Genomic DNA, 27,592 nt, shown 5'->3' with positions numbered 1-27,592 from the left:
GTGGAAGGGGATGATAGAGGAGAAAGAAAGAGAAGATGATGAGGATGATGAGGATGAAGATGGAAATGATGATGATGATGGAGGAAGAACGATCTTTCAAGATCAAATAGAGAATCAGTTTTTCGAAAGAGAGAGAAAAGTTCGAAGATGAAAAGACATTGGATAAACACGCACGAATCTGGAAAAACACTTACTTACCATTTACGCTATTGAAATTGGTTATTTATTGTCCAATTTTGTTTATAACTTTGAGATGAAAAAATCTCATTGTCATGAGAATGAGAGAGTAAATAACAACATTAACATGATGATGATGATGATGATGATCCTTTGGACAATCAGATGAATTTAAGATTAATGATTTTCTCCTAAGATTATAAAGGGAAAATCATTAATCAGCTGTTAACAGTAATAACAATTTAATATTTTACGTTTTGATTTGGTGATTATTTTTACCATTTCAATATTGAACAATATTAAGTTTCAAACATTATTAATCAACTAATATTATCATGGATTATCAATCCTCGCCTTTTTAATGTTATCCAATTGATTAACTTAATCTGTTTAAATGAAACTTTTTTTCTCAACTGTTAAATTAGCTGTGTGTTAATTGTGTTGATAAATTGTTTCAATTAACTTTTTCTTCCCTCTTAAATTAGCAAACTAATTACTCTTTTAGTTTGGTTTTTTTGGTTGGTGTCACTTTTTTTAAAAAAAAAATGATTAACAAGATAATTATATTATGTATATGAATGAAAATAATTGGTGACACAAATCATAATTTAATTGCTCAATGGTTATCATCTTAATTATGTTTGTATTTTTAAGATAATCAATTGATTGAATTGTATGTTAACCCAAATGAAGTAACACTTAGGAGGGAATCAATCAATTTCCTTGTTATCTCAACATTTTCTTGACCTTTTTTCAGCATCAGTCTAGATGGTCAGAGAGAGATGAGGATGAGGATGAGGATGAGGAAGAGAAACATTTATCCTTTTGTTTTTTTCTGTTTGATAATATTTTTCTACTCAATTCCAAGTCCTTGTTGTGAAAATAAAAAGAAAATGAAAAGAAAGAAAAAGTGTCCATCCCTTAAAAACAAGTGATGAGGATGTTAGCTAAATGAATGGATTGAATGGTGAAAAAGAGAGAGAGAGAGACGATGAGGATGAGGATGAATGTGGATGATGAGGCAAGTGAGATGCCTGGAAAGGAAAAACCTTAAGGCAAATTGAAGCTGCAAGTCTAATCTATAGGATAAAAAGTGATGAGGATGAAAAGTGAAGCAAGTGGAGACAATTTGAAGGGAGAGGAGATGATGATGATAATGATAATGATGATGATGAGTTTGATGTTTATATAGGAAAAAAGATGAAGATGAGAATGAGAAAGAGATTGGGTGGAGTTGGAAGGAGGAGTCAAAAGTGTTGACTGGTTTTCTCGTAAATATCATGACTATAGATTCAACAAGGAGTGAATATGATATTGGAAAAGAAAGAAACAAAGAAAGAGAGATGGAGAGAGAGAGAGAAAAAAAAAGAAAGAGATTAAAGATGAAGATGAGTTTTCGAATGCAAGTGAACAGTCAAATGTTTTCGCAAAAAAGAGTCACAACAAAAAAGTTTTTTTCTTTTCGAGAAAAAGTTTTACCACCAAATGAATTGATTTAAAAGTTTTTCGAGTGAAAATTTTGTTTGTTTATCGACAAATTTTACCATCAATTAGTTGATTTTCATTCAAACAAATTATGCAAGTGATCGTCACGATGATAATCAACAAATTACTCTAATTTTCTGTGTCAATTTCCTTTTTCCTAGTCTTCAACAATCGGTGTTTCTTTTTTTTTTTAATTGAATTTAATTTCTATCTTGTTTCTTGTTCGTGTGTATGATTGAATAATTAACATAATCGTAATACAAATGTTAATCATGGGCAGTTCAACAACACCAACCTCTTCAGGTTCACAAGGTACTGGTAATTTAAATTGTTATTGGGGTATGATTGGTTCTGATGGTGATAATCCAACTGGATTTAACAGTAACAGTGTTCAACATTCATCTTCCCCATTAAATAACTGTCATCAACAATCAGCTGTTTCAACTGGATCTGTATCATCTTCAATCACATCAATAGTAACCGGAGGTGGTGGTGGAAGTGGTGTAAGTAGTGTAGGTGGGGGAGGAGGAGGAGGTGGTGGTGGTGGTGGAGGAGGAGGAGGTGGGATACCAACAACTCTTGATAATTATAATCATAGTGCATATTCAACACCATCCACTGGACCAGGAGGATATCCGGGTTCTTATTATTCAGTTGGCGGTGGTGCCTCCGCAGCGGTAGCTTATAATGCTTCAGCTGCAGTAGCTGTTGCTGCTTCATCGGCTGCATCGGCATCACTTTATCAACAATTAACCGCTTCTTCATCAGCTCGAGCTCAATTAGTAACATCATGGGATACATCACCTGATCTTGATGAATGTAAATCAAAGTTGTCCAAAAAAAATTGCCATTACTCACTTGGGGACACGAATTCACATTATGTTCATCATCCTTTTGATACATCATCAACTAAATCAACTTTTGACCTTCTATCAGCTCATACGAATCCATCATCAATAAGAGGTAAACAATTAATGGCATAATTATCACATCATCGATTATCATTCTGTTCATCTCGATTCATCTTATCGATTTTGATTGTAACTTTTTTTTTCGAAAATTGTCTCGAACTTTTCTCCAACAGGTTTGCCTTATAAAATGTACTCTCCATCGCACGAAGCAGTACTAACCGAGAAGCGAAAACAACGCCGAATCCGAACAACCTTTTCAAGTGCACAATTAAAAGAGTTGGAACGAGCTTTTCATGAGACTCATTACCCTGATATCTACACTCGTGAGGATATAGCACGTAAAACCGATCTAACCGAGGCTCGTGTACAGGTAAATATCTGCTAATTATCGTTATGATTAACACAACATTAACTGAATATCTAAAAACGAAACATTAATCGACTATACTACAAATGAATACTAATGAATAATATCACCAGAAAGTGAGAGAGAAACATTGTTATCATAATGTTATCATTACTATTTAATACCTTCAATTGAAATTATTTGTCGATTGTCAAATTAAAGGCTTAATCAAGGTAAATCAGGAGACGAAAGGGAAAGTGGCACGTTTGAACATGCGAATCGCGTGTTGTACTTATAGTGATAATAGTTAACTGCATCTGTTGATGTTAAAGGTAACACTGATGAAGAGCAGCTCAGATGATAATCTGATGATGAAGATGATGATGATGATGATAAACAAGATAATACGAAAGTGTGTCTTCATCAATTGTTGACATTTGGATGCTTCTTATCATCTTTTCAACTATTGTACCTGATGATTAAGTTGATTATAACAACAAGAATCAATAACAAATTGTTGGAGTTTTTTTTTCGACAAATTTTTATTGTCATTTGTTTGGTGTTTTTTTTGTTCCTCAATGATGAAGATGAAGATGAAGGAAGGAAACATTTTGTATAAATGTTGTATTTACTTGTATGTGTCCAGTCGTGTGCAGTGTTATGAGATTTTTGATACTTTCCTTTTATTTCAATTTGAATATAACGGTTGGTAGTACAAACAGAACACGTTCAACATTTGAACGCGTGCCTCATAACTCAAAATGATCAAAGAAACAAGATTAACATGTAGAAACAATAATAACAACAAGGTTATCTTTTCCTTTTCCGTTTCACCCTCATCACCATCAGCATCACCTCCTCATCCTCAAGATGATTTTTCATTGCCTTTGCGACATCTGTATCTCCTATTATAGTTAATGAATAAACCAACGTTCAGGTTAATCATCCGTTACCAAATCAACCCTCTAATCCTAATTAAATTTGACTTGACACGTGATCAATGTTCATCCATTTCGGATGATAATCATCATTATCAGTATCTTGAATCACACTAAACCCCCTGATCCACATAAATCCACTTGAATAATGTCCATTTAACCTCAAAATCCGATTTTATCCCAACAACAATTATCCTTTCAATGACTTTCCTCCAATAACAATCAAACTCAATGTTAACAATTTTCTAATCAATTAGCATTTCCTATCTCTCAAGTGTTAATAGCAACTTAATTTACTTCCTTATTATTAATCTTTTCTTTAATTGTTTCCTTTTATCTCTTAATTGTCAGAATCTATCATATGGAAATTCTGAGTTTATCATGATGAAGATTCTATTGACTCTTTCCATGAGAGCTTGTTAACTTAATACTGTGAGGTTTAAACTGTCGTTTAACTTTCTCCTTTTTTTCGTGGGAAATTAAATTCAAATCACTTGAGTAAAATTATCTTGTCTTTATCAAGGGAGATTGAATATAAATAAAAAATACTGATGATAATCATCATAATGATCATCATCACCGTCATCAGAAAAGTAATACAAGATCAACATAACAGCAAAACAACAAATCCCAATAGGGTAACCATACAAAGTGGGACTTTCACTGGGAGTGAAAATATATTATATCAATCAACTAATCAGTTAACTACAATTTTGATGATATCAACCTGGTAATAACTCACAATGGACTCGAAGTTATCGTTATCATAATGATAATTTAGATTCTCAGGATTAGTGTGAAAAAATTTCGATCCTCTTGAGGATTTCAAATTCGAAATACGTTACAATCGTTCTGATAACATTGAGAATCTCTCTCACTCTCACTTACTCACTCACTCACTCCCTCTTATTCTTTCTCTCTGTTGGATTTTTCATTCGAAAAGTGATATTATTTTCTAAAATCTAAAATGTTCTAATTTTCTGTAAATTCTCACGATAACAAGTAGATTGGAACCAATTTCATTATTTGATTTCGATTTTTTTTTTAAATATTTTGACCCAATTTTCATGTTACAATTAAAATTATTACTATTTGATAAGCATTTAGATTCTCAACTGAATCATTTTCATTTTTGCTTGATTAAATTCTTACAATTATATTGATGTTGATTGTTGAACATTTTTGACATGGAACAAAAAAATAAACATTCAGAGTTTCATCTTCATCTTCATCTTCATCCTCATCCTCATCTTTGTATTTTGACCTTATTGACAATTTGCCTCGTTGTTTGTTATTGTACAGTCACTTGTGTAAATATTTGATTAATTTTTTTGTTGTTTTCATTCTGATTGTTGTTCAATGTTGATTACAATTTATAACCATCAGTATTCCCGTGAGTTGATTTACCTCAATAAACTTTCACTCACTCATTTCAGGATTTAATGCAGATTTGAAATTAATTATTGTTTGATTGGTTAAATCATTTCAATACCATTGAAAATTAAATAACAATTATAACTAATCACTTTTACATATATATCTAAGCTTGATTGTCCATTTCTGATTCAAGATAATTATTTGGTTCCAGTAGATTGATTAAAATTGATTACACTGATCAAAATGTATCATCAGAAAATAATAACAATTGTTTATATCCATTATAATGGATGGTAAACTCTTTCTGGTCATTTCAATGGTCAATATCTGGTTAGATATTGATGACCAGTGAGATACATAAAAGATGAAGACAATGTCCAGTTATCAAGCGATCACAATTTGACCATTGAGATGAACAGAAAGGTTTAAATGCATTTCAATCAATTATCAATGGTCAAGCCTTTTAAATCATTTACCTTTATCATGCTTTTTAAGTAACAGTAACAATGTTTATTGATGGTGGTCATCTCTTGCCCATCATCATCATCATAATCATATGAATGACCATTAAAGCTTGACCATTAAAATCAACATAAAGGCAATATTAAATTCACTTCAACAGTAAATTGTGGTAAGAGATTTGGATTAGTATATTTAAAGATTAACATCTTTTGCTATTCTTTGGATAATAATTATAATCATGTTTCTGTTTTACTCTTTACTCATCCCAGTGAATTATTATCATGAAAATGAATCATTGAGATGATATTTACCAGATTTCCATGATCCTTTGATAAACATCATCCTCATATTCAACTATTGAAACAGCAAAGTTTCATTCATCTTATTTGATACAATTAACCTTGTAATTAGATAATTGTAGCGACAATTATATAATATACTCGCTATTAGATGATAATATAAATCCACAATTGTTACAATGGTTTTGTATTATTATCACACCTCAAGTGATCAGATATTGTTCACAATTAATCCTTAATCCTGACAATATTTTTCCATCCAAATCCTTAATCCAACCATTTAAATTTCCAATGAAAAGAACTTGTATTCACGGAAGTAAATATTACACTTACACTATTAGTCTATTTCTTTGTTATTAACGAAGATGAAAAAGTGATGAGGATGCTAGTAACTCTCTCTCTCTCTCCCTCTCAATGATGAACATATGGTAATAAATAGCGAGATTAACAATCAACTAAATACAATCAGAGTAAAAAAAAGTGTCAATGATAGTTGATTATTTTTCTCAGTTTCTATTATCATATTTAGTGACCTTAATTATGATACAATATTATTAACAATAATACAATGATCATGAATGAAGTACAGTTAACTTTTGATAATCATCTTCATCTTCATCATCAATGATGATCAAATAACCGTGTCAACATTTAAATACTTTATTTTTACTTGTCATCTATTGTTGTCAACATTTACTATTAACACTTAATGATCCTTAAATTGTGACTATTATCAATCTATTAATGGATAAATCAAATTGTAATTTCAAAGGTATTTCCTGATTATCAATTTAGTTGTCGAGTTTATTAATTTTTTTTTTCTTGTTTGATTATTATTACTATTAGAATAAGGAGAGAATTGAAAGTGTGCCAATGTCAACAATTTGAATTAATTTTTCTGTACAATTTACTAATTGTATTTACCTTTGCAGTGCATAAGTACAACAATTTACTAATTGCAATTGGAAAAATGAATCAAGTGAAGACAGAGAACAGGAAAAAAAAAATTTTTCATCTTATCCTATTTTTCAATTGTAATTGTTTCACTTTATCAACAACAATCAACAATTGATTGTTGTTGTTACTTTTTGTCCATCTCAATATCCATCTGGTCAATCAGAATTAATCACTGATTGTTATTATAAATTTAGTATTTGATATCTTGATTAGTGATACGATGTAAATATAGATTGAAATTAGGTCGATTTGATCAAGTTTTTTCTTGATTGAAAAGTTTTTTGTTTACGAAAAGGATTGAGATGAAGAGACCAGAGGATTAACAACTAGTATCCAAATATTATAATACGATAAATAATATGAAAAGAAACTTTTTGTTCAATATCGAAAACCATTGAATTGATTATACACTTTGAGCTGTATTATTATTATTACGATGATATTGATGATTTTGATAGTGGTGGTGATGAGGATGAAAGTGATGGCGATAAGGATGAGGAAATGTAAAGTGATTTTGTGGGTGGTCTATGAACGGTAAACGAGAGGAGGATAAAACTGTATATAAAGATTAACCTTGTAAAAGTGAATTAAAAAGCAAGAGAGAGAGAGAGAGAGAGAGAGAGAGAGATAATAAAGATGAAAACAAGTATGATGATGAAGAGGAGGAAGATGAGGATGAGGATGATTATGATGATGTTGAGAGGGAGGAAAGTGGAACTAGATATAAATACTATTTGGGCAGGTCTTTTGTGGTCCTTTTTGTGTATGTATAACATTATAAATACTATTGACAATACGATCAGACAAAAAAGTGAACATTGTTTATGTGTGTTAAGCTTTTTGCATCTTTTTTTTTGTCTCCATGATGATGATGAGGATGGAGATGATGATGATGATGATACCATTTATTGACATCTTTTCATCCTTATCCTCATCTTCATCATCTACTTTTAATACTCTAGAAATGATAAATTGAGCATATGTCAGTTTTGCTTGGTGTTTATATCTCAATCAGCACAAATTGAACTCGAAAGGAAAATATTTTATATTCAATTTACTATTAAATGATAATTAAAACTAAATTAACCCTGAAAAAGTTACACCACCAGTTAATGAATCAATGGATGACAGAGAGAGAGAGAGAGAGAGAGAGAAACTTTAATCGGTGTATAATTAATCAATTATCATTATTTAAGAAGATAATTAGTAATATAACCTTTTAATCTTATTCTCTGGTTTTGTTTTTCTCTGAAAACGGAAAATTAGGTAAACAGGGTTTTCCCTTGTTCTTGGTTTTTGGCTCCTTCTTTTATTTATATTCTTTTACCATGTTACTGTTCAGTCTGAATCAATACTAATTCAATTAAGATGATGGGGAGAGAGAGAGAGTAAAAAGTGATGCGGATAACATGAAGAATAGTAAAGATAAAATATGAATGAAGTTCCAAGTCTCGAAGTTTTTTTCCTCCGATTTTCATGGTTATCATTATTTTCTCCCTCTATTTATGTATTCTAATTAATTACTCCGAGAACATGAGATTACTTAAAGTTGATTAAAAAGATGAATTATTTGCAATAATAAAGTGTTAGAATTGAGAAAACAAATATGGAAACATAAACATTGATATGAGAAGTGAATTGGAGGATAAATGGTTTTGTCTTTGCTTTCCTATTATCATGATAATGGTCATTTGAGGCTTTGGTTATTTCCACTGAATATAAGTTATCATTTGAATGACCACATATGGTATATTCTTATTATTATTATATTATACTGTGGATGTATAGAGTGATGGTCATTCTGAATTATTTCCTTACAGGGAAAAATATTATCACAAAAAAAAGGTTGATATTTATGAGCCTTTCAGCTTTTCATCTTCATTGCTATTTACGCCTATCCAATAGGTTCACATGAAACTGATAGCTAAGAGCATCCTCATCCTTTACCATCATCATCATCATCATCATCTTCATCTTCATTCTTTGTCCAACTTCTTGTCTTCTTTTTCTTCTTTTATCATCATTATCATTTTCATCTTGAAATAACATTTTCTTCATCACTTTTAGTCTTCTATAGGATTGGAAGATGAAGATGATCCTTGATTTTTCATCATCAATTTGACTTCCTCTTTCCTCATCATCCTTATCTCCATCTTCTTCACTATCATCTTATTTTTCTTGCTAATATATTTTACGAGTTCATCTTTTGATTACCTCACTGAATCATTTTTACCGTTATCAAGGTGATATTATTCAATACTATTTACTATCAATATGATTATGATAAAGATAATGATGATACTGATACACTGATGATTGATAATAACAAGATTTGGGTTAACTTGATATCCTCTATTATTATTATCATGAAACCCAAATCTTAACCGATAACCTAATTAACTCAAATCCCTAATTGAGTTTTCACATTTTTATCTTGATATAATAACAAATGTAATGTTATTATTATCAAGTATCAATTTATTTCACATTAAATGATTACCACAATCAAGGTAGCAAATTATCAACATTTATTAATATCTTCTCATATACATATTAATATATTGATAGATAAGATTAAGAAAGTGGATTAAAAGATGAATCAAGATTATCTTACTTGTCATTATTACGATTAAACAATTATGATGATACTTTAAGTGGCAAAACTATTGTGACAATGATTGAACAAACAATTGAAATTGATTGGAAATTTAGTCTCTCTCTCTCTCTCATTGTTACGTCAACATATATAAGATAAAAAATATCCTGAGCTAAACATTGCATTGAATTTCATATCATCTCTTCCGCATCCTCATCCTTATCATCATCATCATCATCATGGTTGCTCATCTTTCTTTCATCAATCTAACTTTTTTTCACTTTCCTAATTGGATAAGAAAAGCAGAAATGAACATATCTTTTTTTATATATTTTTCTCCCTTTTTCTTTCTTCATCATCTTAAAAAGTGAAAGTGACTTCACCACACCCACTCCATCCTCATCATCATCATCTTGTTCATTTTCATGATAAAAAAAATTCTTCTCTTCTTTTACTCTTCATTTAGATATCTGCAGGGTTCTCGAATTATATTTCATCAAGGATGAAATTTCCTTCTCTCTCTCTTTTCGCCTTTCATTTTCTAGGAAATATAGATGATGATTGTCAACAAAATGAAGATGAAGATGAACATATATGTAAAAATAAAGCCACTTGCAAATGATGAAAATGATTCTGAAACTCTAAAGAGAGAGAGAGAGAGAGAGAGAGAGAGAGAGAGAGAGAGAGAGAGAGAGAGAGAGAGAGAGAGAGAGAGAGGAAAAAAATAGAGAGAGATATTATAAACACATATTCCATTCATATTCAATCAACAGAGTAATTCATTCTCAGGGAAGAATAATAATAATATTTATATTTATGTAAATAATACAGAAACCACTCAGAATGAGAGACATGAGGGTTGATTCGGGATGAAGATGATAAACATGGCGAGAATGGAGAAAATTTTTTATTCATATTTATGAAAAACTTTTCGTTTTATTTTTTTTCGTTATTCAATACTGAGGCTGATTAATTATCTAACGTTTACTTTTGCTTTAATTTCGTTGATTATAATGAAAGGTATGGTTCCAGAATCGTCGAGCTAAATTTCGTAAGCAAGAGCGTTTAAATAATCAAAAATCAGGCGGTGGTGGTGGTGGAGGTAATATAACAAGTTCCTCAGTTGGTCCAGGAAGCAATGGATCAAGTAACGGTAATATTTCACAAGGGCCAACACCAACACCCACACTTAATGGTTCATGTCATCAAAGTGGAATTAACTCAATTGTCTCTTCACCAGAATCGAATAATTAATAAACTGATTACATCGCCATACAAATATCTCTCTTTCTCTCTATTATGATATATATCTTGTCAATCCTTTTTCTCATCTCTTGTCATCCTTTTCTCTCTCTCTCTCTCTCTCTCTATCTCATCTCATCTCTCATTTAAGAATCAAATTTTTGTGAAAATTAGTAATAAACATCAATTGATTAAAAAAACTACCTTCATTATACATAAAAAAGACTATTAAAATCATCTTCATATGAACTTTATCATCAATTTAATACAAAATTCATAACGGTAAATGTTAACCTGACACTTGAAGAAGCGTCTTAGTAACTGAATTAGTTTACTTTTCGAGCAATTTTCTTATAGAGTCAGAACTCTGGTTCGAAATGAATATATTCCAATAGAATTGGAAAATCTATTCAACGTTCGAATTGACCAAGTTTGTCAAGTTACTTCAATTTCACCTGGAACCTAATTGACAAGATAATTAGTCTATTTTAATTATTTATCAAATTCTTCAAGATCAAAACAAAAACTTTTATTCTCATCTAAAGTTTTCGTTCGGTAATTCTGACAATCAAACTGATGAAATGAATGATGCTGATTATTTTTTACTCGATGGAATATGTTTACATATTATTAGTAACGTTTCGATATTTTCTTCCAAAAAGATAATCATCCTAATAAGTTCTGAAAGTTTATCGAATCAATTTTTCTCATTCTCTCACTGCTCATGATCAGAATTTTTTTTAGAATTCGCTTGTGCTTCCATCTGGTGAGCGCCGATAAAGTTGTAAAGGTAAACAAAAAATTCTTATCAAAATTGTCTCATGTTGATTAATAGTTTTCCTCAATTAATTTACTTTGATTAATTTTCTCTGCAATGGTAAAGTTTATTGTGTCTAATTAATTTTACAATTATGGAAGTTCCGCCGGCGGGAGATGAAGATTTCGAATTAAATCGTGAACCGGATTGCTCTTATTCTCTTGGTGAATTAAAAGCTTCATTGGATAAAACAATTTTCTATCAGATCCCTTTATCTACCGATGGCCCACCCAAACCTTACCCTGAACGATTTGTTTACAATTGGTCATCAACAGCATCTTCATGGGTATTATCGCCATCTTATTCATCTTTAGTGATACCATCGAATTCATTACCTTCAGATTATGTTAGAATGCCTTTTAAGGTTGACAATCAATCTAAACATAAACTATTGGGAACAAGTGAATGGACAAAAATTGTTAATCTACTTACATCAAGTTCAATCTTGACAACAACTAACCTAATCTCTGTTATTAAAGATTATAATCCAGGCCTGATTAAAGAAAGTTTCAGTGTTTTATCAACTCTCCTAGATGAATGTTATACTCCAAGTGAACGTGAACACTTTTTCTCAATCATTTTACCCAAAATGATTAAATTAACTGTTGATTTACCCAAATTAATTCGTCAACCAATTCCAATCTTAAAGCAGCGATCTAATCATTCATTATTTTTTAGTCAACAACAAATATCATCGTTACTTTGTAATGGATTTTTTTGTACTTTTCCAGAACACAAACAATTCAAATTACAAGATTTCTCATTCTCCAAGTAAGTGAATATAAATACGAAAAAAAAAGAAAAAATTAGAATTCAAATTATATTCTTATAAGCTTATTGTTAACAATTTACTTTTTCTTTTTATCTTCTTCAGATTATTCTCATCACCCAAAGATGATCGTTTTAATCGTAAACTGGAAAAGCTTAAATGTATATTGAACTATTTACATCGAGTGGTCAGTGAACCTCCTAAGGGTATTGTCTCATTTGAAAGGCGACACTTGGAAGAAAATGAAATGGTCAACTGGTCATCATCATCATTAAAATTGTCCAAAGTTTCCGTCCATTTGAAAGGAACCATTGAATCTCATGGTTATGGTATGATTCAGGCCGATTTTGCAAATAAATGTGTCGGCGGTGGTGTATTGCGATCTGGCCTTGTACAGGAAGAGATTAGATTTGTAATTAATCCGGAATTAATGGTCTCCATGTTATTCACTGAAACTCTCCTTGAAAATGAATGTCTTTTAATCACTGGAACGGAACAATTTAACAAATATTCTGGTTATGGTAATACATTTCTCTTTGATGGTAATTATTATGATCCAACGCAATTAGATGAATGGGGTCGACGTTATACCAAAATTGTGGCCATGGATGCGAAATCTTTTCCTGGTAATAAAGTTCGTGATCAATATAAAAGATTATTCATTGATCGAGAATTAACCAAGGCTTATGTCGCATTTATGGATAGACGGAAATTGGACCGTAAACATCTTTGTGCCGTCGCCACTGGTAATTGGGGTTGTGGTGTTTTTCGAGGTGATCCACAATTAAAGTCTCTAATACAGTTAATTGCTGCTTCATTATCGGGACGAGATGTTATGTATTTTACCTTTGGTGATGCCAAACTATCAACTGATATGAGTCTAATTGTTAACAGTTTAGGACAAAAAAAAATCACAACTGGTCAATTGTATCAATTTTTAATTGATTATGGTGATTATGTTTCATCCCTTGATTTGGACCAAGAAAAGGAACCATTATTTGATTATGTCATAAGAAAATTTTTAACAGAATCAACTTAATTTCTCTTAATCGACTTTACAAAATTATTAACTTTGTACAATTTTTTATATTATTCTTTTTATATTTAGAGCGTAACAACCAGATATTTATTCTTACGAGCGCTAGTAACTTTCAGGTCACTTTGTCATTTATTTTGATCGATCGTTAGAAAAACATTTGGCTGTTACGTTCTGTTTAATCATATTCATTCATTTGAATCAAATTTGATCATCATGTTGATCTTTAAACGCAAATTAGTTTCATCGAGATCTTTTCATTCTTGATCAGTTATTAAAAAGTATTATTCTATTACGATACGATCATTTACGAGCTTCACCCTTTCTTTCACAATAAATTCACGATTCTATTCCTGATTATGAAAGTGCTGAGATAGTGGCTAAAGATTCGGGATCAGCCGAAAAGGCGTCATCATAAGCTGAGCGTCTTCGTTTGGGAATTGCTGTTCTTCATGGTGAACCACAGAAAACCGCTGAATCTGATGAAGTCGATGGAAGATATTCACCACCCACTGTGGAACCTGCACCCAAACCGTTAGATCCTGGTCTCGATATTATGCCGACTTTGGCTTCTAAAGAGGAAACCCCGATTACCGTAGTTGGTGATGTTTCTGGACGAATCGCTATCATGGTTTAAGATATGATTGATGATGTTGTCTATTATGTTGCTGCTGCTGAATTTTCAAGAGAAAAGGGAGCAACTAGAATATACGTTATAGCCTCACATGGTATTCTATCAAGTGATGCACCTAAATTAATTGAAGATTCACCCATTAATGAGGTTGTTGTAACAAAATAAGGAATCAATGTCATTCTTATTCTGAAATGTTACCCTTGAAGATTAAATTGTTACTCATGTTGTAACCAACCAATGAGTTAAATATTTCGACAGTCAATTTTGATTTATGACAATTATTCATTGGAAAAAAATTAATTCATTGAAAAATTTTACCAATCTCATTGCTAATTACTTTCCATTCACTAATTCATCAACAGGAAAACCTTTTTTCAATCATTTATCACAATCACTAGAATCATATGAGAATCAATTGTTAACCAATGATTCTCTAGATTCCATTTCAGTTAACCAATTGATTAGGAAAATTAACCAATTGCAACAAGTTCATCGTCTTCCTAAGCCAAACAATTGGATCACTTGTCGAGGATCTAATCCAATTTATCGAGGTTACACTTGTTCCTTGTGGCTTCTTTGGCACACATTGTCTGTAGCCGAGTATCTCCAAGTTGATGGACAATTAACTAATCATCAGGTCGCTTTTACGATGCGTTCATTCATCAGAGACTTTTTCTCATGTCAAGAGTGTCGACAACATTTCATCAATGAGACAATCGACATGTTCCAAGTAATTCATCAATCGGATCCATTTTCATCTATTCGATATCTTTGGTCTGTTCACAATTCAGTCAACAAAAGAATCGCCGGCGATCCAACTCAAGATCCGTTCTTTCCAAAAGTCCAATTTCCTTTACAAACTCAATGTTCCAATTGTTGGACTCGAGGCCGATTTAACGATAATCAAGTCATTCAATATTTGATTAATCGATACAATCCTTCCAATTGGATTCCCTGCGAAAAAACCAAAAATTAATCAATTGTTTCACTTTTTACTTCCTCAAGACAACTGATTGTCAACTTTTCTTTTTCAATGTACTAATACTATTATCTACCTAAATTTCTGCGACTAAATTAAATAGTTTCGAATTGTCTTTCACAAGTAAAAAACTGATCAACTCTTTTTGTCATTTTGTCATTTTCAATTTTGGATCAACCGATGGACCGATCATAACACCAGGATATTAATAGAATAATGATTTACATTGACTGAGTAGTTTATTGTCGCCAAAATTTATGTTTAAAATTGTTTTCTTTTAGCAACATTCATTTCTTTGTTGGCCATTGAGCTTCTCGATCAGTTAATGGGACATAAATGACATTCATAACTGTAGTTCGTTTGACACTTCCATCGAGTAATTTATCAATTTGTTCTAATTTTTGTCCTTCTTTCTCTGGACCAACAGGTATGATTAATCTTCCACCGGGTTTCAATTGATTAACAAGCTGTAGAATTAAACGAAAAAGGTTCAAAATTAACACAATTTCAGATTGATGGTCATTGATTGTAACTTACATCTTCAGGTAGAACTGGAGCTGCTGCACCAACATGGATAGCATCATATGGACTTCCTGGTTGATGACCTTTACGACCATCACCAACTAGTTAATGAACATAATAAATGAAAAAGGAAAAAGGAAAATTACAAAAGAAATAAACTTATTGATATAAAATCTTAATTACATACCAATTAATGTAACTCTACCAGATGAAAGTAAATCAGGTGAATCTTTCTCAATATTGACCTTTGATTGTTCAACTAGTTCAGGAATATGATCAATTCCATAGACTTTACCAGTTGGACCAACCATATGAGCCATACAAGCAGTTAAATAACCCGAACCAGAACCAACATCGAGAGCAGTTGCACCTTCAACCAAATGATCTTTAAAATACTCTAAAGCATAAGCATGCATATGAGGAGCTGAAATGGTAACAGCAAATCCAATCTTTTGTGGAGCATCAGTGAAATGATTAGATTGACAATAATTGGACCGATCAACCGCTAACATTGACCTTTCAACTCGATCACAAGTAATGATTCCATTTCTCTTTAAATTCTCAATCAAATTAATATTGTCCCTTCCAGAACATTTCCAAGCCATTGACAACAAACGAATATTAAACACCCTAATGATGGAAACAGAAATAACTCAACAAAAAGGAACAAATCAGAAACAGTAAAACAATCAAACGAATATAAAATTAAACAATCAACCGAATGAAGTCAAAATCTCAAACAATTAACGAAAACCGAAAAAAAATGTTCCAAAACAAGGGGAACATTAACTAATCTACAAATTGTGTTTTCCATTTGTGAGACTGTCAAGAAGACGAATAATAGACAGAGAAATAGACAGAGAGTTTGTAGAAAATCTTTCAGTTTGTATTCACTGCATTTACGGTGAAATTTATTTTGATTGTTTAAGGTAATTTTATCTACAAGTAGTTTTATTGTTACTCAATTTGTTAGTATTCTAAGGTGAGTATTTTAATTTATTTTCTATTTTCTAAATAAACTGTGAACCACCAGAAGAACAATTAATAAAAGAAAATTAAATTATTCTCTTTTAACTTGTTTTTCTTGAGTATTTAGACGCTGTATGGCAGCAGAGTGAATTCATTTTCACCTTTCAATACAAAGACCACACCTTGTAGTCCCCATTTTAATTCTATTACTTTCTCTTTTTTTTCTATTTCTTTTTTTTTCTCATCTGTGTTTTTTTTCTAACCGCCATTCAGTTATTTTATTATTATGGCAGCAATACGAAAAAAATTGGTCATCGTTGGGGATGGTGCGTGTGGTAAAACTTGCCTATTAATTGTATTCAGTAAGGATCAATTTCCTGAGGTCTATGTGCCAACTGTTTTTGAGAATTATGTTGCTGACATTGAGGTTGATGGTAAACAGGTAAAATAGATTTTCTATTCTATCTTCTTCTCTTTTTTTTTGTTTCTCTTCTCTCTTTACTCATCCTATCTTTCCTTTTATTTTTATGTATATTCTGCTATTCTGTTTAGATTCAACATTTCCTTTTAAGACCTTTGCTTATTTTTTTTCTTCTTTTTTGTTTGTTTGTTGAAAAGAGGATACAATTTTCTAATTTGACATTTTGTTTTTCTTGTTTTGTTTTATTTTATCTTTTATCTTCTCTTTCTCTTTCTCTCTCCTTCAATTCAATTCAAGGTTGAATTAGCATTATGGGACACTGCTGGACAGGAAGATTACGACAGGCTACGACCTCTCTCCTATCCAGACACTGATGTCATCTTAATGTGCTTCTCAATTGATAGTCCAGACAGTTTGGAAAATATTCCGGAAAAATGGACACCCGAGGTACGGCATTTTTGCCCAAATGTACCCATAATACTTGTTGGAAATAAGAAGGACCTGCGAAATGATAGCCACACTATTAAAGAGCTATCAAAAATGAAACAGAAGCCGGTAACTCCAGAGGAAGGCCGAGCTATGGCTGAAAAGATTAACGCCTATGGATATTTGGAATGCTCCGCTAAAACGAAGGAAGGTGTCCGTGAAGTGTTTGAGACAGCAACCAGAGCTGCTCTCCAGACCAAAAGAAAGAAAAGGACGAAGTGTCTTATTCTCTAATTGTCGTTATTTTGCAATGTTTAACGCTTTTATCTCCTTTTTTCGGTGGAAAATTGATACAACACCGCCATACAAAATCTCTCTCCTTTATCTCTCTTTGTCTTCTTTGTCTCTCTTTCTTCCTCTCTTTCTCTCACTCTCTTACGCTCTTCTCTCTATATCTGAGAACCCTTTTCTCCAATCTCTCTCTCTCTCACACATACACACACACACACTCTCTCTCTCTCCCTCTCCCTCTTTACCCTTCTCTCATTTATGAATTTTTGTGAAAATTAGTAATTAAACTATCAATTGATTAAAAAAAATTACCACCACCAACATAAACATATCTTTAAACCAAAATCTACTCAAAATGGATTCTCAACCATCGGTACCACATATAAAGCTCATAAATGTAAACACAAACCCAGAACTTGAATTGATGACAATAGTTAAATCCCTTATCCCTTATAGGAAGATAAACAAGATTTAGATGAGCAACAATTTGAGAACAGAGAGAAAGAGAGAGAGAGAGAGAGAGAGAGAGTTTCACTAATTAGCATAACTAGAATGAAATAGCAACAAGTGAACCTCCCCCAAGAATAAATCACAAATTTCTAATAACAAATGATCACAAATGAAACAATAATTTTCAACATTTTCGTTTACAAGAAAAACAAATGATCAAAAATTTAGAAAACAAGAAAACAAATTAATCCATTGGCTCTTTTAAAGAGATTTAACTTTAGACATTTAATGGAAAAGAAGAAAACAAAAAAGGTAAACAAAAGATTTTTTGTCAAAATGATATTTTTCTTTTTCTTTTTTTACAAGATATAAAATAATTTTGTTTCTATTTACAAGGTTAATGTTACAATCTTCTTAGAACATCATAGTTAATCTTATTTGATAGTTTTCTCTCTTCTAACATTTTTTCAATCGCTTCTCCGGCCGTGTTGGCCTCAATTGGTGTTTTCTTTTTGCTTTTACGTTTCTTTTTCGGTTGAACTTCACCTAAACTCTCCTTTTTGGCTCTTTCGGCTTCTTCTTCAGCTTTACGTTTCTCTTTCTCTTCCATTTCCTTTAAGTATTCAGCGTTCGCCGAATACCATAATTTAGTTTTCGCCTGAATTTCTGCAGATGATAGAATATAATTATCCAATTCAGTATCGTCAATTCCTTCTAAATCTAAGACTCCCGATTCTTTAGATTCGGATGAGCTTTGATTATCTTCTGAAGTTGGTAAATTGATTGAATTATTTTCTTCATCATCAATGTCAGTATCTTCGTCATATTCATTATCTACATCATCTTCTTGATTGATCATATCACCATTTTCCTCATCTGATCCATTGGTAAATCCTAAATTTAAAGATTCTCTAATTCCTAGACTAGCGGCTGTTGGCCTGAAAGTTTGAAGTTGTTGAAGGAAAGAATCAGCTTGAGGATTATCTTGTCCAACAATTTCTCTGATTATATTGAAATGATTTTCTTCCACTATTTTCTCAATAACTTCTTCTACATCCACGTAATCGTCTTCTATTCCTTCATCTCCGACAGTTTTACGTTTAGGTGCAAGCTCTTCAATATCTGCCAATGTGACATAAGGTGAACGAAATTTTTTCCTTAAACTATCCAATTTTTCCTCTATTTGCTGTTGAATTTTGGCCACCTGAGTTTCCGCTTCTTCCAATTGCTTTTTATCTTCCACAATCGATTTTGCTTTCCTATTAGCCATTTTGTAGCAAGGAGGATCTTCCTCTCCTTCCAGGTCAACCGTCATGAACTCATCTAAAGTTAATTTACTTGTTGGTGTATCACTAAATTCATTTAAACGTTTCCTAATTGTTGTCTCGCAAACTTTAACAATATCAACAACTTCCTTTACCGATCGTTCAATGTTATTCAATCGAGTAGCCACAAGTAAAGCAGCTCCACAAAGTCCTGAAGGCCTGCGACCGGTGTCCATCCAGTCTCTTTTCATCCTTTGAACTAAACGAAGAGCAGTCATTTCGACATCATGAGTCTTTTCCTCTAAACCTAATTTATGGGCAAATCTTACAATATACAAACATGGATCCAGAACAGGAATGTTTAAACAGAGAGCACCAGATAACTTTAAATAGGTTCGTCCAAGTTCATAGACATTTACCTGCATCAAATCAGATAAATCGAGTAACATATGTGAAGTACATTCCACACGACAAGTAATATAAATACAAGCAGCGATGACGTGATTATTTTTCCTACCACAAGTTAAACGTTTACTCAAAGCCATCTTATAGAAATTGAAAGCCATGTCCATACAATGATTGTTAAGGCTTAAAGATGCACCGATTGCTTTGATCCTTTTCCTAGCTCGATCTAATGTTATTTGCCTTGATTCTTTACCAGTGGCCATCATACCTCCCATGGAAAGACCTTGAAACCCATTATCAACCGAAATGGTTTGTCCAATAATATTGGAACCACCATGACTACCCTCTTGAAATTGAACCTCGCTTACAATTAAATTATCTTCAAGAACTGAACCACAATTAGTACAAACAGTGTCACCTCTGGCAGCATCAGTTTCCAAATCACTTGAGCCACATTTAGGGCAACTTTGCCGAGAAGCCATCCTTTAGAATGGCTAAAATAAACAGTCACAAAAAAAAGTAAAACAATTAAAACAAATCCACTTGATTACAATCAAAATGATAAAATATTGAAAATGAAATTAAAATTATTGTTTACAGATTAAGAAAAAGACTCATTGATCAAAGTTTAATTAGATGATTTTCCCTTTAATTTGGTTTCCATTGGCAACCGAGTTTCTCGCGCGTTTTTCAAATCAACGCCAAGAATTCAATGTAATGAGCATGACACTTACTCTCTCATTAGTCACTTGAATTCATTTTGTTTTTGTTTCAATTTTCAACAATTAAAGTGATTAACATTTTGGACCAATTGATTAAACACTAATTAACAAAATGAATTTGGAATCGCTTTTGTTTGCATTCGCAATCGCTGACACTGGATGTTTACTTTTTCTCTCTATTTATTTTGTAAGTTTCTCTCTTTTAATTTTTGCTTTTTTTTATTCTCTTTTTTGGTTTCTATTGTTTTTTGTTCTCTCTCTCTCGAATCGAATAATTTGTTTTAATGTGTTTGATTTGTTATTTTCGTTTTAGATTATTACCCTTTCAGATTTGGAATGTGATTATATCAACGCTCGCGATTGTTGTAATAAACTTAATCCACTTGTTAAATTAGAAATATTCGGTCATGGGATCATAACAATTGCTCTTCTTTTGACCGGTCATTGGATTTTGTTCATTTTCAATGCTCCTTTAACCTTGTGGATGATTTACAGGTAAGTTAAATGGAAAAGATGACAATCATGATTGGTAGTACATGATAGTGGATGATTGATTGAATTGTGTTGTCTTTTTGTCAACAAAAATTGAGAGAAACAGATTCAATCAATGACTTTTCAAATACTATTACAATTAACTTACAGGTGTCTTTTTATTTAACTAATTAATCTGATTTCTGTTAATTTAGATACTGTTCAGTGCCACAAGGAAACATGGGACTTTTTGATCCAACGGAAATTTATCACCGAGGGAACTTGAAACAGTACACAACTCATTCCATTGTTCATCTTTGTTTTCAATTGGTTCACTTTTTCATTTACCTTTATTGTTTAATTATTTCTCTACTTACAAGTAGCTGAATCACTTAAAGTGAAATCATTTTTTTTTTCTTTCCAATTTGTGATTTAATCTACACAAATCATTCCCGATTTCTACTCAGAAAACAATCTTATTCTATTCGCTAAAAGAACCAAATCCAATAATCCAACTGTAAATACTCAAGAGAGATCGCAAATTTCCAAGATCTTAAGAAGCGAGTGAGAAAAAAAAGATGATTACAAAGTTAATTATCGATAAATCATAAAAAAATTAACCCCAATCAACCAGAATGGCTTCTGTTTAACCCAATTGCAAACTCACAATCAATTAATCATCTATTTCTACATTTGAATTTAACCATTTTCTCGTTACTTTATCAACGTTTTATTTTTACCAATAGTCATTAATTTACAATAATTTATAATCGAAACCACGGTAACAATTAATTTGTAATATAATAAGAGTAAAATCAAAGTGATCAAATTATTAAAATCATTTATTTAAATTAATTTGTGCAATTTAACTAATATTAGGAACAGAAAGATAAGTTTCATTAAATTGTATTGAGAAGTAAAGTTAATCAATGTAAATGATTTTCCTCATAAATCATTTAGTCCTTTTCTCTTTCAATCAATATAATTAATACATTCACAAGCATATTTAGTGATTCTAATTGACTAAACTATCGGGAAGGTCTCACGTTAAATACATAACAACAATTAAAGGAATAAAATATTTGGATTACAAAATCGTGTATGAAATTTGATAATTGATCGTATTAATTAGTAGGCAAATTTCTTGATAGAGAAAGGAGAGATTATTTTAAGAAGAAGGGAATTGATTAACTGTGATTAATTCCAATTAAATTCTTCACATGCTCACATGGGAAGTTAATACAAGATTCTCAGGTAAGATGAAGATAATTTCAGTATCACTCTTGAATTTTGACTTTACAAGAAAGAAAAGAAAATTAAAATTAACGTTATCCAAATTGTAGAAGAGATAAATTTTTGATATAACATCATAGATCCATTAAATTGTCATTCATTAAATAAGTTCTTTCAAGTAAACAATAGATTATCCCAATGGTGATCATGATAATCTTCGGTACCAATTACAGGAATCGCTGGAGATGATGATCAACAATGGATAATGAAGAAAGTGTTTTTTGTTTCTATTGATTATTTATATTGGTTCTTGATTTTGTTCACAATCAATTGGAATTATTGTTTGAACATTTTATCTCTGGCATCGGCTCTTTCGGTTAGAAACTTTTCGAAGCTAAAATCACCTCCGGTTTGTTGTGTTGTCGATGTGTTCGTGGTTGTGGTTGTTGTTGTTCCCAAATTAGCGGAAGCGTTTTGTTCACGTAACCAATTTTCCATTTCAACTAAATCACGAACACTGTCCAACTATTGAAATAGAAACAAACAGATTATGATAATGTCTTGATCTCGTGATAATATCAATTTCTTACCATAAGAGATTTTCCTTCACTATTAAGAGAATCGGGTGGACCTCCGCTCGAGCGAACGGCATTTTCAAGAGAATCTAATCCTGTTGGTTCAACGGTTTTCGGCTCAGTTCGGCCAAGAGACGTTCGAGATTGAGCAAAAGAGTCGAAATCAGCATCACCCAAACCAGCAGATTCTTCAGCACCAGAATTACTTGACTATACAAAAAAAGAGAGAGAGAAACATGAAAAGAAAACAAAAATTGATTAATCCATCAGTGAATTAGTCAAGAGAGAATCAATCATCTTGAGACAATTACCTTGACATTTTTTGATAAACTTATTCCTTGAACTCCTTTGGATAACAGATCTACCGTTGGTATTGTCTCATCGACACTTAAATCAATTAAACTTGGTTCTGAAGCCTTCGATTTCGGGAAAGTTGTTGATGTTGACGATGAAGCATTGGATCGTTTCCTTTCATATCTTTCGTAACGTTCAAAGACATTGTTAAGGTCATCGTTAACTCTCAATAGCTCATTGGTCACTTCTTCATTGGCCACTTTTTCAATCAGTTCAACGATTCTTTTTTGCATCGCTTGACATGTTGTATTTAAATCACAAAGTAAACTTAAATCATCTGGATGCTCTTTACCTGGAATCAATTGATTGAGCATCTCATGGAAGACTTTTATATTCCCTTGAACAACATCCAATTCACTTTTCAGTTTAATCAACTGATCTGGACTATGATTTACTTGTCCACCAGTAGACATGTTATGATGATGATGAAATGAACTAATTGGTGATGATCCAGGAGCACCGATTGTTGTTGATATACCGGTAGCGGCTAAGGATGGGGCTGTTGTTGTTGTGGTTGATGAAGGTAACGATGATGATGTTGATGTTGCTGTTGATGATCCTGAGATAATGTTTGTTGGTAGTGAACGATTTAGCAATGAATTGCTTGATGCATTAGTAGGTGATCCAGTTGTTACAATTGATTCGTTGGTCGCCTTTCGTTGATATGGTGGTACACTTCGTTGAGGAGTGTGGATTGGTGCAGTTGACTCAAGATCAGTGACTGGAAATTCAACCTTTTTTGCCATCAAATCGATATACACCTGAACAACTCCGGAGCATTCTGGTTGTCCTCGAAATGCTAAAGACCAAGTTTGAATGAGATTTAAAACCTGTAATCAAAAAGACCAAAAGTAGAAGTAAAAAACAATAATAATAATAATAGATTAAGATCAAAGTTACTTTGGTGTCAATTGAACAACCGATTTGAAGGAACAAAAAAATTGAGGATAAAACAACAACTGATCGAAAGTGAAATTTTGGAAGAAAGAATTAAAAAAAAAAAGAATAGTTAATTTGAAAAGGGAAAACTTAAATTGTAAACAATCATGAACGGAAAAGGTAAACAATTGGATAAAAGAAATGGTTAACAAGGTGAAATGTTGAAAGGTTATGTTGTTAAATGTTTCTCAAGTTGATTGTCAGTGATTAAAGTAACGTTACAAGTAAATTGTCCGGATCAGTTATCACATTAATCGGAAAAATATTATATATATAAAACAATAAGAATCCAGTTGAACAGTTGATTTGAAATACAGAATATAATTGGAAATTGATTAATCCAATTAGGTGATTTACCTTTTCTTGAAGAACCGGAGGTGGATCGTTTTTTGGACCAATTAACTTAACCAAATCTTGAACGAAATCCTTACTAGTAACAAGAGTGTGGAATCTTTTTCCACAATTTTTAACACAAGTTTCCAGTAACTGTAATTAGAAGGAAATTAATCAGTTAATCATCATCGATAATTACTCTTAATCAGCTTAATAATTACTCACCGTTAGTGTATACATAACGGTGACATGATTTTTTCCAGCATTTTGCTGAAGTCGTCGCTTAATTGCTCGAGCTGCATCCTTGGGTCTATGGAGAGAGAGAGAGAGAGAGAGAGAGAGAGAGAGAGAGAGAGAGAGAGAGAGAGAGAGAGAGAGAGAGAGAGAGAGAGAGAGAGAAGGAAGGATAATTAGAATTGATTAATTGATAAAAGTAAATTAAGTGATTATCTAATTGTCTCTTGAAAGATAAACTCATAAGTCTCAAGGTCTCAGAAACATGCAAATAATCATGAAAGAATCATAATATTTACCCTTCATCTGTATCATTGATCATATCACAAATCTCCATGAAGGAAGCCCAATCCTCGGAAGGTAAATTTGATTCGGTTGCTTGTTCTTTAATTAATTGAGTAGAAAATGAAATAATATTGATTAGTTAAGATGATGATTAACTGTGAAAATATGTAAACAAAACATGACAATCTAAAAATGAGCTGATGGAGATTTTTGTTTTCTTTTGCTAAGTGATGAAGCTTTTGGTTGTTTTTTTCGTCGCTCCATAATTAATTAAACAGTTTAAGTACAATATACGGTTGATTAATTGTAATTGTTCAAAGATTAATTGTTGAAATAAGACGTAATTAAGTGAAAATAACAGAAATATAAATGAAAAGATAAAAAAAGGTGAGTAGGTTACCTATTTTCTGGCCGATTGGTGTTTGTAATGGATTACCACTTAAGGTCTGTAGTAGAGCAGCCATTGTTTACTGTTGGATTAATTAATTGGTGATGATTAAGATGATGGTGATGATGAATAAGATGAAAGAGTTTGATGATTGGAAAGATGGAGAGAATTGGAAATATATTTGTTTGGTTGACGAATAGAATCCGGTGAAGAGAGAGATGTTTTTGATGCGAAGACCTAAAAGAAAACAATAATAAAAGTGACTCAAAATGTGAATGAGAGAGAGAGAGAGAAGAAATAGAAAGAAGAAGATGAGAAAGAGAAAAAGAAAGAGAAATGAAAGAGATTCTTTTGATTGTTTACGTTGGAAATGGATGACAAGGTGATGAAGAGAATGAAGTAAAAACCATAACACTGATTTTCTTCCTATGGAGTTTGCTCAACGTGGTTCGATTAATCTACACATCGACCATTCAATCAATTGATTTTCTCTTGATTGTTATTAACTTGATTAGTTTAGTTTTCCATTGAAAACAATCAATTGTTTTTCTCTTTTGTTTACCAACAATTCAATTTCCATTGGATTCTATTGGTTAACATTATCGTCTAATTGCTGTTCCAGCGCGTTAGATAAATTTAATTATTCTCTCGATTTTATTATCTTCATGTTGACTAATTACAATTTAGAAATAATCAACGATGAAAAATGAAAGTTTTATTACATTACATTTGATTGTTTGGTTTCATCAGGAAAACAAAAAGTTAATTAGACTAATCAAAATTGTGAAAATGATGCTTGAGTTAATTATTAATAATTGGTGGATTCAATTAACATGTAACCTTTTACATGTATTTTGAGTTAATTGTCGTTGCTTAAGGTTAAAATTAACTTTAATTACTCTTTGGTTAATATCATTGACATTTTATAATTAATTCTGAAATGTTTTCATTGTTAAATCAACTGTCTTGTCAAATAAAGGGTGTGTAGTTTAAAAAGTTCCCTTTTTGAGATAAGAAAATAACAAGTAAAAGGTTAGATAAAATTTTTTTCTTACCCTTTGCCTCTGCTATTTTCTTATCTCAAAAAGGGAACTTTTTAAACTACACACCCTTTAGTTTTAATCAATTGTTTGATACAATTAAAACTGTATCTTAATCATTTCGATGGTGATAAAAAAGATTTCAATCAAATGATAACAATTGCACTGGAAAATATGTATTAATACATTGAAACAATTTGATTGATTACATCACAATCATCGAAGCTATTAGGTTGATTCACTTAATTCTGGCCTTTGTCACCCTCTAAATTCAGCTTAAGAAGATGTAGAAAAATTGTTCTAAGTCCATTTTGAAGTAACGGACATTGAGATATGAAAATTTTAAGTTTTTCTAAAAATGATTACCAAAGAACTTTTGATGAATTCAATAAATTATCAAAAACAACATGATTTTTGTGAAGTTTTCATGCCTTTTGGAATGATCAGCGGGTTTTACTCATAACTAACTATACAAAATGTTAGGAGACGAAGCCGCCTCACCATCCTCAGTGAAAAATTGGGCGATGAAAATCAAACAAGGTGACCCTGTTATAGAATCTCGCCATAGAGGAAGATCTCTGATAGTGAATGCTCAAGGTCTATGTTAGTAACCGACAAACATTCAGCTCATTTGAAGGTCAAGCAAAAATGATATTCAAAAATAAGATCGACCAGAATCAAATGAATCAACCTAACGTGTTCGGAAAAATTATGGGACTGATTAGTAAATTTAGAATATCTCAGTGGCTTTTCATGCGATCGTCTTGATTTTTTCAATTAAATATTATGCAAACATTTAACAACATATCTCGAAAGTTTTATAGTTAATGATTCAAAAACAAAAAAGTTATTAAGTTTAAGTTGAAAACACGATGATAAAAAAACTTAGACCCTATGATTCTATGTTATTTACATGTTAACCTGAGGAAACCAGTTTTTTCGAGTATCTCGGAAAATTATTTATTCCAATCAGATTATCGTAATTATTTCGCAAACAATTGATATTTGATTAAATGAAATGAATAGCATTTTTTTCTTCTTTTCCATGATATTACATTTATATTTTTGCGATCTTTCTTTGCAAAGTTATGAGCTTACTAAAGAAAAAGTTGAAAGATTATTATCAGGTATTTAATTACTTAATCTAATTTCAATCGTTATAAACTGATTAAAGAAATTTTCATAAAGATTATTCGGTAGCTGCGAGTTTCTCTTCAGAACAGAGTGATTTTCATGATAAATGT

At 31.6% G+C, this 27,592-nt stretch overlaps 8 protein-coding genes across 9 annotated transcripts; 5 read left to right on the top strand and 3 right to left on the bottom strand.

Moving 5' to 3' along the window:
• The first annotated feature begins 1,590 nt into the window (after positions 1-1,590).
• On the top strand, positions 1,591-11,034 carry LOC128394980 (homeobox protein ceh-17-like). Its single transcript, XM_053355363.1, has 3 exons — positions 1,591-2,625; positions 2,747-2,943; positions 10,569-11,034. Exons 1-3 carry the CDS (start codon positions 1,926-1,928, stop codon positions 10,800-10,802), a joined length of 1,131 nt encoding a protein of 376 aa, XP_053211338.1. The 5' UTR covers positions 1,591-1,925; the 3' UTR covers positions 10,803-11,034.
• Positions 11,035-11,577: 543 nt separating this feature from the next.
• LOC128394979 (poly(ADP-ribose) glycohydrolase-like) lies at positions 11,578-13,710 on the top strand. Its single transcript, XM_053355362.1, has 2 exons — positions 11,578-12,378; positions 12,482-13,710. Exons 1-2 carry the CDS (start codon positions 11,702-11,704, stop codon positions 13,413-13,415), a joined length of 1,611 nt encoding a protein of 536 aa, XP_053211337.1. The 5' UTR covers positions 11,578-11,701; the 3' UTR covers positions 13,416-13,710.
• A 342-nt stretch (positions 13,711-14,052) lies between these two features.
• LOC128394896 (sulfhydryl oxidase 2-like) lies at positions 14,053-15,022 on the top strand. Its single transcript, XM_053355269.1, has 2 exons — positions 14,053-14,140; positions 14,409-15,022. The coding sequence occupies exons 1-2, from the start codon at positions 14,053-14,055 to the stop codon at positions 15,020-15,022; spliced, it is 702 nt and encodes a 233-aa protein (XP_053211244.1).
• LOC128394981 (protein-L-isoaspartate(D-aspartate) O-methyltransferase-like) lies at positions 14,850-16,314 on the bottom strand. 2 transcript variants are annotated; one of them, XR_008326482.1, is made up of 4 exons: positions 15,735-16,314; positions 15,563-15,648; positions 15,251-15,492; positions 14,850-15,000 (listed from the first exon to the last, which is right to left on the bottom strand). XR_008326482.1 is itself a non-coding variant. In XM_053355364.1 (3 exons), the coding sequence occupies exons 1-3, from the start codon at positions 16,150-16,152 to the stop codon at positions 15,313-15,315; spliced, it is 684 nt and encodes a 227-aa protein (XP_053211339.1). In that variant the 5' UTR covers positions 16,153-16,314; the 3' UTR covers positions 15,246-15,312. The 2 variants fall into 2 exon arrangements, 1 of the variants encoding a protein (XP_053211339.1); XM_053355364.1 differs by lacking the exon at positions 14,850-15,000 and having other exon boundaries at positions 15,246-15,492.
• A 59-nt stretch (positions 16,315-16,373) lies between these two features.
• On the top strand, positions 16,374-17,981 carry LOC128394982 (ras-like GTP-binding protein RHO). The gene is made up of 3 exons (XM_053355365.1): positions 16,374-16,529; positions 16,790-16,958; positions 17,235-17,981. Exons 2-3 carry the CDS (start codon positions 16,803-16,805, stop codon positions 17,655-17,657), a joined length of 579 nt encoding a protein of 192 aa, XP_053211340.1. The 5' UTR covers positions 16,374-16,529; positions 16,790-16,802; the 3' UTR covers positions 17,658-17,981.
• A 382-nt stretch (positions 17,982-18,363) lies between these two features.
• LOC128394977 (transcription factor IIIB 90 kDa subunit-like) lies at positions 18,364-20,390 on the bottom strand. Its single transcript, XM_053355359.1, has one exon. The coding sequence runs from the start codon at positions 20,254-20,256 to the stop codon at positions 18,508-18,510; it is 1,749 nt and encodes a 582-aa protein (XP_053211334.1). The 5' UTR covers positions 20,257-20,390; the 3' UTR covers positions 18,364-18,507.
• A 131-nt stretch (positions 20,391-20,521) lies between these two features.
• On the top strand, positions 20,522-21,822 carry LOC128394983 (protein cornichon homolog 4-like). Its single transcript, XM_053355366.1, has 3 exons — positions 20,522-20,683; positions 20,810-20,991; positions 21,183-21,822. The coding sequence occupies exons 1-3, from the start codon at positions 20,609-20,611 to the stop codon at positions 21,352-21,354; spliced, it is 429 nt and encodes a 142-aa protein (XP_053211341.1). The 5' UTR covers positions 20,522-20,608; the 3' UTR covers positions 21,355-21,822.
• On the bottom strand, positions 21,792-25,821 carry LOC128394978 (TOM1-like protein 2). Its single transcript, XM_053355361.1, has 8 exons — positions 25,672-25,821; positions 25,321-25,545; positions 24,935-25,019; positions 24,627-24,711; positions 24,426-24,554; positions 23,087-23,959; positions 22,791-22,985; positions 21,792-22,725 (listed from the first exon to the last, which is right to left on the bottom strand). Exons 2-8 carry the CDS (start codon positions 25,382-25,384, stop codon positions 22,537-22,539), a joined length of 1,620 nt encoding a protein of 539 aa, XP_053211336.1. The 5' UTR covers positions 25,385-25,545; positions 25,672-25,821; the 3' UTR covers positions 21,792-22,536.
• Positions 25,822-27,592: the final 1,771 nt, after the last annotated feature.

Source organism: Panonychus citri, unplaced genomic scaffold (assembly GCF_014898815.1).
Source record: "Panonychus citri isolate SS breed McGregor unplaced genomic scaffold, ASM1489881v1 Contig00140, whole genome shotgun sequence".
NCBI classification, from domain to species: Eukaryota; Metazoa; Arthropoda; class Arachnida; order Trombidiformes; family Tetranychidae; genus Panonychus; species Panonychus citri.
This window is presented reverse-complemented; position numbering and strand designations above follow the sequence as displayed.